This window comes from Talpa europaea (genome assembly GCF_964194135.1).
Source record: "Talpa europaea genome assembly, chromosome: 12".
NCBI classification, from domain to species: domain Eukaryota; kingdom Metazoa; phylum Chordata; class Mammalia; order Eulipotyphla; family Talpidae; genus Talpa; species Talpa europaea.
Window position 1 is genome coordinate 68,350,965 of NC_140079.1, and position 12,494 is coordinate 68,363,458.

General features: G+C 44.9%; 1 protein-coding gene across 1 annotated transcript in view; it reads right to left on the reverse strand.

The window, feature by feature from the left end:
* RXRG (retinoid X receptor gamma) overlaps window positions 1–12,494 on the reverse strand; it is a gene marked incomplete at its 5' end in the record, with an annotated part of 44,958 nt that overhangs the window by 11,559 nt on the left and 20,905 nt on the right. The window contains 2 exons of the mRNA XM_084250477.1: window positions 3,031–3,210; window positions 5,535–5,679. Of these exons, the coding sequence (XP_084106603.1) occupies window positions 3,031–3,210; window positions 5,535–5,679 (325 nt within the window). The remainder of the gene's footprint in view (window positions 1–3,030; window positions 3,211–5,534; window positions 5,680–12,494) is intronic.

A 12,494-nucleotide genomic window follows, 5' to 3' on the forward strand; every position in this document is an offset into this window, starting at 1 on the left:
TTGCTGTATCAGCCTAGGCAGGTACCCAGCTTCTCAGATCCCCCATTTCTTCTTTTGTGTTACCTCAGTGAATAGCCAATGTCCATTCTGGTTTCCGCGTTATGTGTGCTACAAAGGCAGTGGGGTCTGGCCCCTGCTTCCAGGCAGGTGAATTCTGAGCCCACCCTACCTTCATCTTTCCATCTGCTCAACTCCCTAGCAATGTAAATTCCATAGTCTCAGTTATCTTTTCCAGGTTTTTATTCTTTTGTCCTCAGGAAGATATTCAAACTGATCCCCAAACTCTACAAACCGAGGCTCAAAATGATAGTGGTGAGGGGGAGGCTGTTCAGGAGCCTTATGAAAGTGGCACTTCATGTCATGAGATGAGGAATGGATTCTCTCCTGGCCTTCCCATATCAGGGTAAATAGTACTGATTCCTTCAGCAATTTCCTCTTTTTCCTCCTCCTAATGCTTATTACTCTGCTTTTCATCACTCCTGTTTCTCCACATTTTGTTTAGCAATGCAGAACTCAGAACAGGACTCATTTTTCTATTGCAGAATAAGAACAATGTTAATTGAAGAGAAGGCCAGCCCGGGCTCTGACAGCCCACGTACTCCTGTTCTCACTCTTCAGTTTTTAAATGAAAGCACAGACTTCTGGCCACTTGACCTGTGATCACACTGCCCCTGTCTGAGTTGGGGAATATTCAGGCTGAGTGTTGAGACTGGGAAAAGCAGAAAGGACTACCTCTTTGACTAAAGCCTCATGTGCATAAGGAAAATTATTTTTCCTTAAATTTCCTTGAAACTTATTTTATACTCCGTGAGGGGAAAAAATGACCCTTGCAGCGCTCATGCTCTTGCTGATGAGAGACACTCATTGGGGTAAATGATTTTATGTTTTGACTGTCATGGTGGCAGAAGCAACAAAAAGTATCAATTATATCCTGGGGAAGAGAAGACAACCTCCACAAACCGATTTTTCACATCACAGGTTCTAATCAATATGACCATCCACCCCTCTACAGCAAATATAACCTAAGCAAAAATAAAGTAGGTGCTCATTTAGTACTGGATGAATGAATTAATGAATTATTTTTTAGTATTGCCTGCATTGCTAAAGCTTTTGATTTCAATGTTCAGCTTAAACCATCTATCCATTCATTCAAAAAATATTTATTAAATGCCTACTCTGTTCTAGTTACTGTTGATATAGCAATGGAAGTGGCGATATATAAAATAAAACCCTGCCTTCTAGAGGAAAGACAGAGGACAAAATAAATATGCGAGATACCATAAATGCTGTGGGGAAGAGATTAGAAATTGGTAGGGGTGGCAGATACAACATTAGAGTGTGGTCCAGCAGGGCTTTACAAGAAATTGATGATCAAATTTAAGTCTGAAGGGAGAGATGACACTTGCCATGCAGATACTTCAAGAGAGAGTATTCCAAGCAGACAGAAGATTAAGTGCAAAATCCTCAGGTGGGAATACCACTAGTGGCCCAGCACAAAGACCAAGAAGCCTGGAGCAGAAACACAGTGGGACAGTGAGACCAGGTACAACCTTGAAGTCACAATCAGGATCTTGTCCTTTTTTCTGAGTAAGAGGGAAGGCACTGAAGGATTGTAGAGGAAGGGTCTGAGCTGACCCACTTGTTCAAAGTCTCACTTTGGTTGTTCTGTTAGGATAAATTGAAGGAAGACAAAAATGAAAGCAAGAAGACTTCTGGGAATCTATTTGGAATATTACAAAAGTTAACAGAGGCCTGGATAACAGGGGTAGCTATAGAAGTAGTGAGACATGGAGAGATTCTGGACACATTTTGATGGCAAGAAAAGAGCCTCTCACCCTTGGAGCATGGTGTAGAAAGAAAGAAAAGAAATCTGGTGGGGTTTGGTCTGAGCAACTGAAAAATGGCCAATCTCCTAAAATGGAGAGGGCCATATGATGAACTTGCAGGGCAGGGGAGATTATCAGGATCCCAGGCTTGGGACTGTCCTGTGGAGGCTCCTGTTAGATATCAGGCGGCATGCACCCCAGAGCTCCTGCATCCCCTGCAGGAGAGGAGGCTCAAGCTGAGCTCTCATCCAAAAGTAAGAGCCTATTTCTGACCCTGAGTCTGTTTCTTCTGCAGTAGAATGGTGAGGGTTGAGTCAACCACTGTGAGGTTTGCCTCCATCTCAGACTTGCTAAGATTCCAAGAATATCATTGTTATCTTCTTGTAAATGTTCTCTCATAGCAGGAGCACAAAGCCTTTTCCTGCATCGCCCTTTCTCTCTTCACAGAAAAGAAGTTCAAGAATGAAGTCACCTAGGACTTACTAAATGACTATTCTTATTTCCTAGGAGGAAGCAGGACTTCCTTACTCATGACCTAGCAGATTTCCCAGTCTTATAACTGAACAAAAAGCACTTCCAGATTTTTTTTTTTTTTTACTTTATCACAACCCACACGAAAGCTAATCCACACTGTTAACTGAAAGATTTAAAGGTTTAAAAATGCAGAGTGCTGGGCTGAATGAGAGGGCTAACTATGATTACTGGCGATGCCATTAACCCCCCAAAACCAAGGAATACACCCATCAGACCAAAGTCATAAAGCCCCAGAGAGAGAAGTCAAAGCAACAGTTTTCTCCATAGTGAAATCTAGATTAAGAGGAGGAAGAAGCCAGCTGCATGCAGGTAAGTCTCACATTACATTTGTAGGGCAGCACATGAGGACTTGAATCTTCAACTCTGACATTTGCTGCCTGGCTATTGGAAGAGCCAAGGAGAAGCTCCAGTCTGGGGACCATTATCTGAGTTCTAGGGCAAGATGGGTGAACGTGGAGAAGAAAGATGCTCCCCACCCCTTTGCACTGAGATGTTCAGTTGCCACCCTTGAGAGTCATGGTGCCCCAAGTCATCCCAGCTCTCCTTCAAATGTCTCCCTCCCACATGCCATCCTAGTAGGGCTCTTTCCTACTCTCAGCATTCATCTCCCAGCCTTATGTATACGCCACCTGCTCTCCTTGAGCGGAGGGAGGGGAGTGGGGAGCCTCACCTTCCCGCTTCATGCCCATGACAAGGCACTTCTGATAGCGACAGTACTGGCAGCGGTTGCGCTGACGCTTGTCAATGAGACAGTCTTTGTTGTCCCGACACGTGTAGACAAGGTCCTTCCGGATGGTTCTCTTGAAGAACCCTTTGCAGCCTTCACAACTGTACACACCATAGTGCTTCCCTGGTCACAAAAAAAGAACATTCCAGAGACAGTTCTTTGTGTTTATTTGGTCTTTCATTCACCTTGACTCTCCCCCAGGGAAGACTATCACACCCCCTGACCACTGGGGCAGGTAGCAAAGAATCAATAGTAGAGAATGAAGCCTTAATCACAGAACAAACTGCAGGCAGAATCATTATGCCTTTCCTTGGGTCTTCCCTCTGGAAGCCAGTCGCTAGAATGGCCAATTCCAGACAGCATCATTAGAAAATTCCTGACCTAAGATTTTGTTTCCATTTATTTCATCAAGGCAACTCTGTGTTAATTAAAATGTTCTGCCTCCATGCAGGGCATTAATATGCACAATAAATAAAAATACTTATGCTGATTATGCATTATCTAGCTGGAAAAGAACCCCAGCCTCACTAATACTTCCCCATAATTGAGGACCAAGGTCTTAGGAACCCTACTTGAAAGTATTATCCTTTCCCATAAACTATGAACAGAGTCCAAGTTATAAATTTTTGAAATACTGTTACCTCTGAAAGAAATAAATTGGTGTGTGATTTTTATAACACAATATGACATGTAATCTGGAGATATGACTTAAAGATCTGATGGAAGTTGGTTTAGCTTGATCCAGAATAACCTGCTACTTGTTTCATGGCCCTAGTTACCTGCTGCAACATGTTCTGTTTTCAGTGGCTCCAGCCAGGTCTGGCTGGTTCTTGTCAGGAAAGCCACCATGCCCACCTCCACACAGGCATTGAGAATCCCAAGACCTTTCTAAGTACAAATCACCTCAATCCTGTACATTATGCAGTTAAGTGCAATTGACTAGAGCTGTGCATCTTAAAAAATGTAAGGGAATAAATCATTCAAGCCATGTTTATGTCTGGTTCCTAAATGTAACATGTGATGGCATTGAGCCACCATCCTGATATGAGTTTCTAATTCGGTGTAGTTCAGCTGATATTAAAGTGAATTTGAAGTCCCTGAGTGTACATGCTCTGCATCCTGGGAGCTTACATTTCAGAGGAAGCAGCCCTGACATGAAGTGGTGGCAAAAGATAGCCTGCCTGATGAAAAGTCAGCCTGTGCCTACTCAGTACAATGCAGTACAATTTATATTTTGCTAATATAAATTTACTGAACTCACAGCAATAATAAATACACAATTTTATCTCGGGCCCAAAGAAACCAATGCTCTTAGCTCTAAAATATTTGTCAATGAGAAATATGAAACCAGTTTGTCATCCCCCTGTTCCCATGGTGTATGTCTTTAATATACCATCATGTGTCAATTATGTTTTGGTTAACACTGGAGCGCAGATACCATGGGGTTCCCACTCGACCACGCCATACAGCGTAGGTGTGATTGCACTCCGAAGTTCAGACGAGGATGAAATCACTAATGACACATTTCTCAGAACGTATCCCCATCGTAAAGTGACACATAGCTGTATGAATGAACCACCCAGACTTTCCACTACACCATAACACAGGAAACTGCCAGGGTGTGGCTGGTTTTCGGTTAGTATGACAATAGCCAAGTCTGCATGATTTGGAGATACTTTTTGGAGAGCAAGCAAACATCAACCATGTAGTTAAGTTTCAGGCACCTGGAACTTTCAGTGGAGTGACATTTAATACTGGCTTTGGTGACAATAAGATGGTGAGGAAATATTCAATGAGCCATCAAGAACAAGTCTCCATCTTCTCAATCATTAAATTAAAGGTTCAAATGTCATCAAAAGCAGTACGGTGGGGAGTTGGGAGGGGGTAGGAATAATGGAGGAAGGGAAAGAAAGAATTTGGGTAAAAGTTTAAAGGATTGAGGAAGTCAAAATGAGTAAAAATGTATTTATATATAGCCATGAAAGAAGTATGTTTAAAACCTAAAATGTTCTAGAAAGAATTATGTAAACTACTAATGGGTTATCTTTGTTGGGGAAATTATAAATAACTTTTTAGGCTTTCTTTTGCACTTTTATAGTACTGCTGGAACATCATTTTGTAAATAATTTTGTGAACATTAAAGCAACTCTGGTTTGAGATACTTACTAATCACACAGCTTCTCTATTCCAGCAACACATATAGCACAGCACTCCAGGCAGGGGCTTCTGGATAGGTAGCCTATAAATCTAATCCTTAAAAATGAAATCATACTTTAACTTCAACAGGGCGGCAGGCTGTGAGTACAGTGATAGAAACTGACAGCCTAGACCTTAAGCTAGAACATCCTAAAGGACCCTTTTTCTTTCACAGGGAACAAAGTAGCCAAGTGGACTGTAGAGCAAGCACCTTCTCTGGAACCTTACAGGGACACTGCTTCTGCTCGTACCTGAGGATCTGTCCCCACAGATGGCACAGATGTGTTTAACCAGAGACCCAGGGCTAGTGGTTGGGTAGTTCATGTTTCCAATCCCGGGAAGCCCTGGTAAGGGCTTGATGTCCTCTGAAATGCTGACGCTGTTGACCACATTTAGCTGCAAGAGAAAAATATACAATAAAACACAAAACCAGGATAAGCCCAGTCCCTGAGGCTGAAAGCAACAAGGACATCCTTGAGAAAAAGCAAGTTCTATTTTGAGAAGTGGTTTCAAGTGCAGAGTATCTAAACTGCCTATATGGGATATGAATTTAAGGGGGAAAAAAAGTGGCACAGAGGAACTAAATCATTTCTAGAAGCCAAAACCTAAACTGGAAATCACAATACGTCTCCACCAGAGTGCAGTGCTTTTATTCATTTTACTCATGAGTTTTATTTGAACTGGAAATCCATACAGAATGGCACACTGAGGATGTGTCAGCTGTGTGTTTTTAAATTTTCTATTAACTATTGACAGCAGTCCTCCAAGACAGGCTACAGCCCTCAGGCCAGAGACTGAGAGTCCAAGAAAGCCAAGGAAAAAAAATTGAAAGTCCATTCATTTAGTCAGTCAGCAAACATTTACCAAGTGCTCTGTGCCAGGCTCTGGGTTGCAGAGATGAGTAAAAGTGCATGCTCCAAAGGAGCTCACAGTCAAATAGAAGGAAAGGCTCCTGTCATGGTCATCTCCATAGCCCCACTAAAGATGCTAAACCAAATGTCCAAACCATTGCAGTAACACTAACAACTGGTTAGAAAGCCCCAGATGGGTGTTTGAATTTGTCTCTAAGGACTAGACTATCGTCCTGTGAAACTTTAAAATCCACACAGCCAGGGTCTCTGTGCTTTGTCTTGCTCATGCCTGATGTGGGGCAGGCACATGGCCAGGCACTCCTCACCATTCCACACTCCCCAGTGCTCCTGCAGGGATGACAGAGACACTGCTACCTGTTCTGTATTCATCAAAGGAAAGAAAGTTAAATAAATATGAGAGAGTCATCTAATCAACAGCATCTCTGAGTGTCCATGGTCAACTTCCGAGACACTGAGAAGGAAGAAATAAAATCGGGAGATCTGTCTCTCATTCTCCAAAGAGCACAATCTCATTGGGGAGTAAGAAACATGCACCAAAATTAAGGACACATATAATTCAACTCAACAAAGGGGGTGCCAAGTAGACATGTGTGTAAATGTTCAGTAGCAGCATCTGGTGAGTAGCTGGGCATTTCAAGGAAGGTCCACTGACTTCTGTATGATGTATCTGAATTCCAAATCATATTGCCTCACCAAAATGACCATAATACTCAAAGTGAAGCCAGGGTAGGATTTCTACTCTCTTTGAGGTCTTTGAGACAGAAAGAATGATCAATAAAACATAAAACAAAACAGAGCCTCTTTGGTTCCTTCTAACTTGCTAGTTTTTCAATTCACTGAACAAATATTTATTAAGCACAGGAGGTGGGCAGAGGCTCTGGGCTAAATGCTGTTAGGGATGCAAAAAGAGGAAAGATACAACCTTCCTTGCTTTGAAATCAAAGTCACTGGGAATTTTTAAAAATTGATATGAGGTGTGATGGGAGAGTCTCTCTCTCTCTCTCTTTTTAAAAATTTATTTATTTATGCATACAAGAACTGGGGAACAGGCCAGAGGTGCAGGGGGTAAGAGGATTCACCAGAGACAGAGTGGGGAGAACAGGCAGACTGACTGAAATACACTGCTGAGGGGGGCAGCAGGCGAGTCAGGAGAGGTCTGCTGCGCAATGTGGGTAGCTCCCTGGCCAGGGATCGAACTCATGTTGCAGTGGCTGCCAACAGCTTCATAGTGCTGAGATTTAACCCCTTGCGCCACCAGAGAGGCCCTCCCCACACTTTTTTATACAAGACTAAGAGAAGACATCAAAGACGCATCTCCCATATTTTGTTTTGGTGTGTTTGGTGTTCTCAACCCTGGGTGTTGACCTGGGAGCTTTAAGAAAACTGATGCTTAGAGCCCACACCAAATTCAGTAGGTGTGAGGGCCACTGGCCTTATTGCTTCTTTAAGTTATGAGGTGACACTAATGAGCATCCAGGGTTGAGAATCACTAGTGTTGTCAAAAGATCAGCCCTGGAGTCACATGACCTGGGATTGACCTCCCCCGGTACGCTCTTAAAGGCTGCATGTCTTCAAAGAAGTTACTTATCTTCTCTGACCCTCTGGTTCCTTGTCCATAAAATGCAATAGTTCACTTGCAGAGTCCCTGGGAGAATTAGAGCTAATGATGTGACATGCCCAGCACAAAGTAGGTGTTCCATAAATGGCAACTATTGTCATTCCAGTATAATACAGTTAATTCAGACAAGAATGGAGAGTGTTTACTGTGAGTCAATACTCAACTATGAGCTAGGAATCTTGCAATTAGTAAGACCATATCCACAAAGGGGATGAAATAATTCCATGGGAGATATCAAAAAATTATTCAAGGTATATGATGGATTTAGATGCATGTTAATTTTTTACAGTTAGGTGAGGGGGTTTCTGTCAGTATGAATTCTAAGCAACGACTTTCCTGAGTGCTTAAAGGATCTAGATCTACTCTATAAAGTGAAAGAACCCTCTGACTGACCATGGCTCTGTTCCCCAATCCTCTGATGGACAAGAAACTTTATAGGAAGAAGGAAGAAGGCACTTTGGAATCAGGAGACCCTCACCCACCTCCCTGCCCTCTCTGGTCTCCAGCGGGGCCAGCTCTACTACCCCCAGGCACAGCGATCAGAGAACAGTAGTTACTGTTATTGGTGCTGCTAGCATTATTGTGTAAGAACAGCTTGCTCTCTGCTAATTAGCTATTTTAATCCTCACAACAACCCTATGAGGTCTTCCAGTTTCTCAGATGAGGAAATTGAGCCCTCAAGTGGTTTATTCATTCACTCACTCCCAACTACTACAGGGATGCAAAAGGAAGAAGAGGCAGGTGTCACCTCAAGGACTTGATCTTCAAGACAGTGGTCATCAGTGAGATGAAAGTCATTTGGGATAGTTTAGGAAGGAAAGATCTCAAGCAACTGAGATTAGGAGAGACCTCCAGAAGCAGATAGATCTTGAGCTGGGACTTGACAGACTTCAGAAGTGGGTAGGATTCAGTTAGGTCAGTAGTGGGCAAAAGGCTTGGAGAGCAAAGTCCTGGAGGGAAGCCCAGGTGCTGGTGTCTGGTGGGTAGAAGGGAGATAAGGTTGTGAGGTGTGGGTGACAGAACCCGAGGTCTGATTGCCTGGCTAAGGAGCGTGGATTAAACTGGGAAAGCAATGAGAAGCCCAGAGAGGTTTAGAGTAGAATAATGATGCTTGAACTTCTGCCTCAGTGAAGGCAAGGAAGAAGCAGCATGAGGAAAGACTAGGAGACAGATGGCCAAGGCTACTGTGCCTGCCCAGGCGGCACCTCCGCAGGTCTAACATGCTGGGCTAGAACCCCAGACTCCTAGGTCACCAGTCCTTCTTCACCACATTGTCTGTCCTGCATGGGGGACACCCCAGACTTCCCTGCCCTAGCAGCTTCCTGCCCCTCCTCTCTGGTGAGGAACCCCTGGAGGAGTCCCCCCAGGTCTAAACTTATAGCACCCTCCAACATGCCTCCTTGTGAGCCTGATGCCAGGGGAGCAAACGATTGGCACAGGTGGGTGCGTGCTGTCTTCTCTGGGCACAGAACATTCAGAGGAGACGGAAGGCAGCCAACAGAGCATGAGCCCATCAGCCGCTGACCCCCAGCCCCACAGCAGCAGCTATCTTGTTCCACTAGAAGCAGCCCCGCTGACACAAGCATTTTGGAGCAGTCCTCACCAGGTAACTCTGCTCCCTGAGAACAGAATAGAAGCACTTGACTGATCTACTTCCCTTTACAGACAAGGCCAGGGACCTAATGCGTCCTGGATTCCCTGGAGCTGTCACAGAATATCGGGTCTATATTTCTGAGCTGTTTTCATCTCAAATTATTCCACTAAGGCAGATTTGTAGCCAGTCAGTCAGGCTGCAAATAGGTATTCCTTTCCCACTCCTTCAACCTAGTGAGGGCCTTCGCCATGAGGAGTAAGAAACCTGGACATCCAACCAGGGAGAGCAGTCCTGGGTCCAATCTAGATCTGCCCCTTCCTTGCTGTGTGATCTTGGCCAGGTCACTTCTCTTAGAGGCTCCATTTCCCCATCTATAGACCAGACCAGGGGTTTTGAACTCAGAGTATATGTGCAGAGAGGTCAAACAAGAAGACTATATATCTCTTGCCCCCCCGTTCAACCAGATGTTTTTTATTTGACACGTATACTGGGCTTCCAAATATACTTTTTTTTTGAAAGATTTATTTTTATTTATTTATTCATTCATTCATTCATTCATTCATTCATTTATAAAAGCACTGGGTACAGTCAGAAGCATGGGAGGGTGAGAGAATTCACCAGAGCCAGAGCGGGGAGCAGAGCAGGCAGAAGGACCGAAGTACACTGCTGAGGGGAGCAGCGGGCGGCAGGAGAGGTCTGCGCGCCATGCGGGACCCTCCTCCGGTGGCCGGGGAGCCGCCGGGGATCGAACCGGCGCTGCAGAGGCCGCGGGCAGCTTCGCAACCCAGCGCTCAACCGCTGCGCCACCGGGGAGGCCCCCAAATATACTTTAATTTGGAGAAAAGTCTGTATGTTTTTTTTTTTTTAATTATCAAATCAGATGATTGTTGAGGTCTATCTCAGCCCTAGCACTAGCAATTTTCCTTACCTAAGTATTCTTTATAAAAATACAAACATTTGGGGCCTCCCCAGTGGCGCAGCAGTTGAGCGCTGGGTTGCGAAGCTGCCCGCAGCCTCTGCGGCGCCGGTTCGATCCCCGGCTGCTCCCCGGCCACCAGAGGAGGGTCCCACATGGCGCGCAGACCTCTCCTGCCGCCCGCTGCTCCCCTCAGCAGTGTACTTCGGTCCTTCTGCCTGCTCTGCTCCCCTCTCTGGCTCTGGTGAATTCTCTCACCCTCCCGCGCTTCTGACTGTACCCAGTGCATGTATAAACAAAACAAACAAACAAATAAATAAAACATGCCTCTATAAAAAAAAAAAAATACAAACATTTGTGGGTCTCCCCTGGTGGTGCAGGCGGTTGAGCGCAGCACTGTGAAGCTTTCCGCAGCCTCTGCAGCGTGGGTTTGATCCCAGCCAGCCAGCGAGGGTCCCACATGGCGCAGCAGACCTCTCCTGTCTCTCCCACTGCTCCCCTCAGCAGTGTATTTCATCAGTCTGCCTGTTCTGTTCCCCGCTTTGTCTCTGGTGAATCCTCTCACCCCTCCCACCTCTGGCCTGTACCCCGGTTGTTGTGTAAGTAAATAAATAAATCTTAAAAAAAAAGAAAAAAAAATCTTAAAAAAAAAATACAAACATCTGAAAGGATAATAATGCAGTTGTCAATCACTACCTTAGCAGGAAGCAGCAGGGACAAAACTCAGATGAGGCAGCAGGGTTCAGAAGGCAAGTAAGGAGCGTTTCATAGACCATTGGGGCCTGCTTCAGTCCAGCCAAACAATAAAACAACACATTTACAAATATATAATATTATATACACATACTCAAACACACACACACACTCACACACTCAGGAAAATGTGGCCGAGGTCATTTTGTCTGTAAGTTGCATAAATATCTTCCCAATTATATATTTTGATATTTGGTCTTTGGAAACTGCTCACTCCACTTAAATACTTGCCAGGACAAGGCTGAGTCTTACACTTTTTTTTTTTATCTGTAGTGCCTGGTTCAATGAATGCTCTTTGCAATGAATTTCTCTAGTACCTTTTCAGTAAGAGTACACCTGAATCAATATCACCTAGATGCATAAAATATCACCAAGGTACAGTAATAATAGCAGTAGTAATATTTATAATACCACCTTACTGCCCTAGAGCATTGAGATCCTTAAGAAATTATTTTCAAACCCACGTCTCCTTTGATATTCATAGAAATCCAGCTAGGGTAATCAGGGCAAATATTTGTCACCCCATAACAGTGAAAAAGGAATGAAATAGAAATAAGTTATTAAAGAGGTTGATGAAAGGTTATACAGTCTGTCTCCAAATTCTCAGTTCAGCAGTCTTTACCGCTCAAGACTGAAAATCCAACAAAAGCAAAAGGAAAAGGTCAGATGCGGGAAGACAGCACAGAAGTCTTCCCTCCCCCTCCCCAGGTCATACTCACCCAGGCCCACTCAACGCTCACGCTCACAGAGGGAGCATGTCTCCCGCACAAGTCCCGCTCACACTCCGTCCTGGCCCAGGACGGCAGGCTGCATAGGCACAGTCTACTGCTCAGAGTCCCACTCACCGTGGCTCACGCCGGGGGGCTTTCGTCCTGTGCCATCTAACCAGGCAAAGTGTCACGGCTGTGTGGTTCCGGAGCCCAAGCCCACAGCACCGTTTAGTGTCCAAGGCTGCCGTGCTTCACCAGGGCTTGGCAAGCTTAATATAGCTCCCCAAGCCAAACTTGGCCTCTGCACACAGCCCAGTTGGCCAGGCACAAAGCTTTTAGCTGACCTTTCAACCTCAATCCCTCTGTACAGACATATGGTCCAGGAATAGCGGCTCCGCCACTCACACGGCTATGAACACAAATTTATTGGCCAGGTTTGGTTCCACTGGACTAGAGCATGATTGCCAAAAGCAGCCTTGGAGAAACTGTCTTCGCCACTCCCTGCCCACCAGCCCTTCACTGACTATCCCCTCACCCTGTTTTATTTCTTCATGGATCTGATGATGACTCTCGGAAACTATCTTGTTCATCCGCTTGGCTTCTATCTTGCCTGTGACAGGGTCACTGACATGACGACTAACACTAGTCTCCCTTTCCAATGCTGACACCCCCAACCTAGGGCAGCAGCAGCCCATTTCCGTACCCAGCAAGTCCTCATAGGTAGTTACTGGAATCAGTGTGAGTGCCC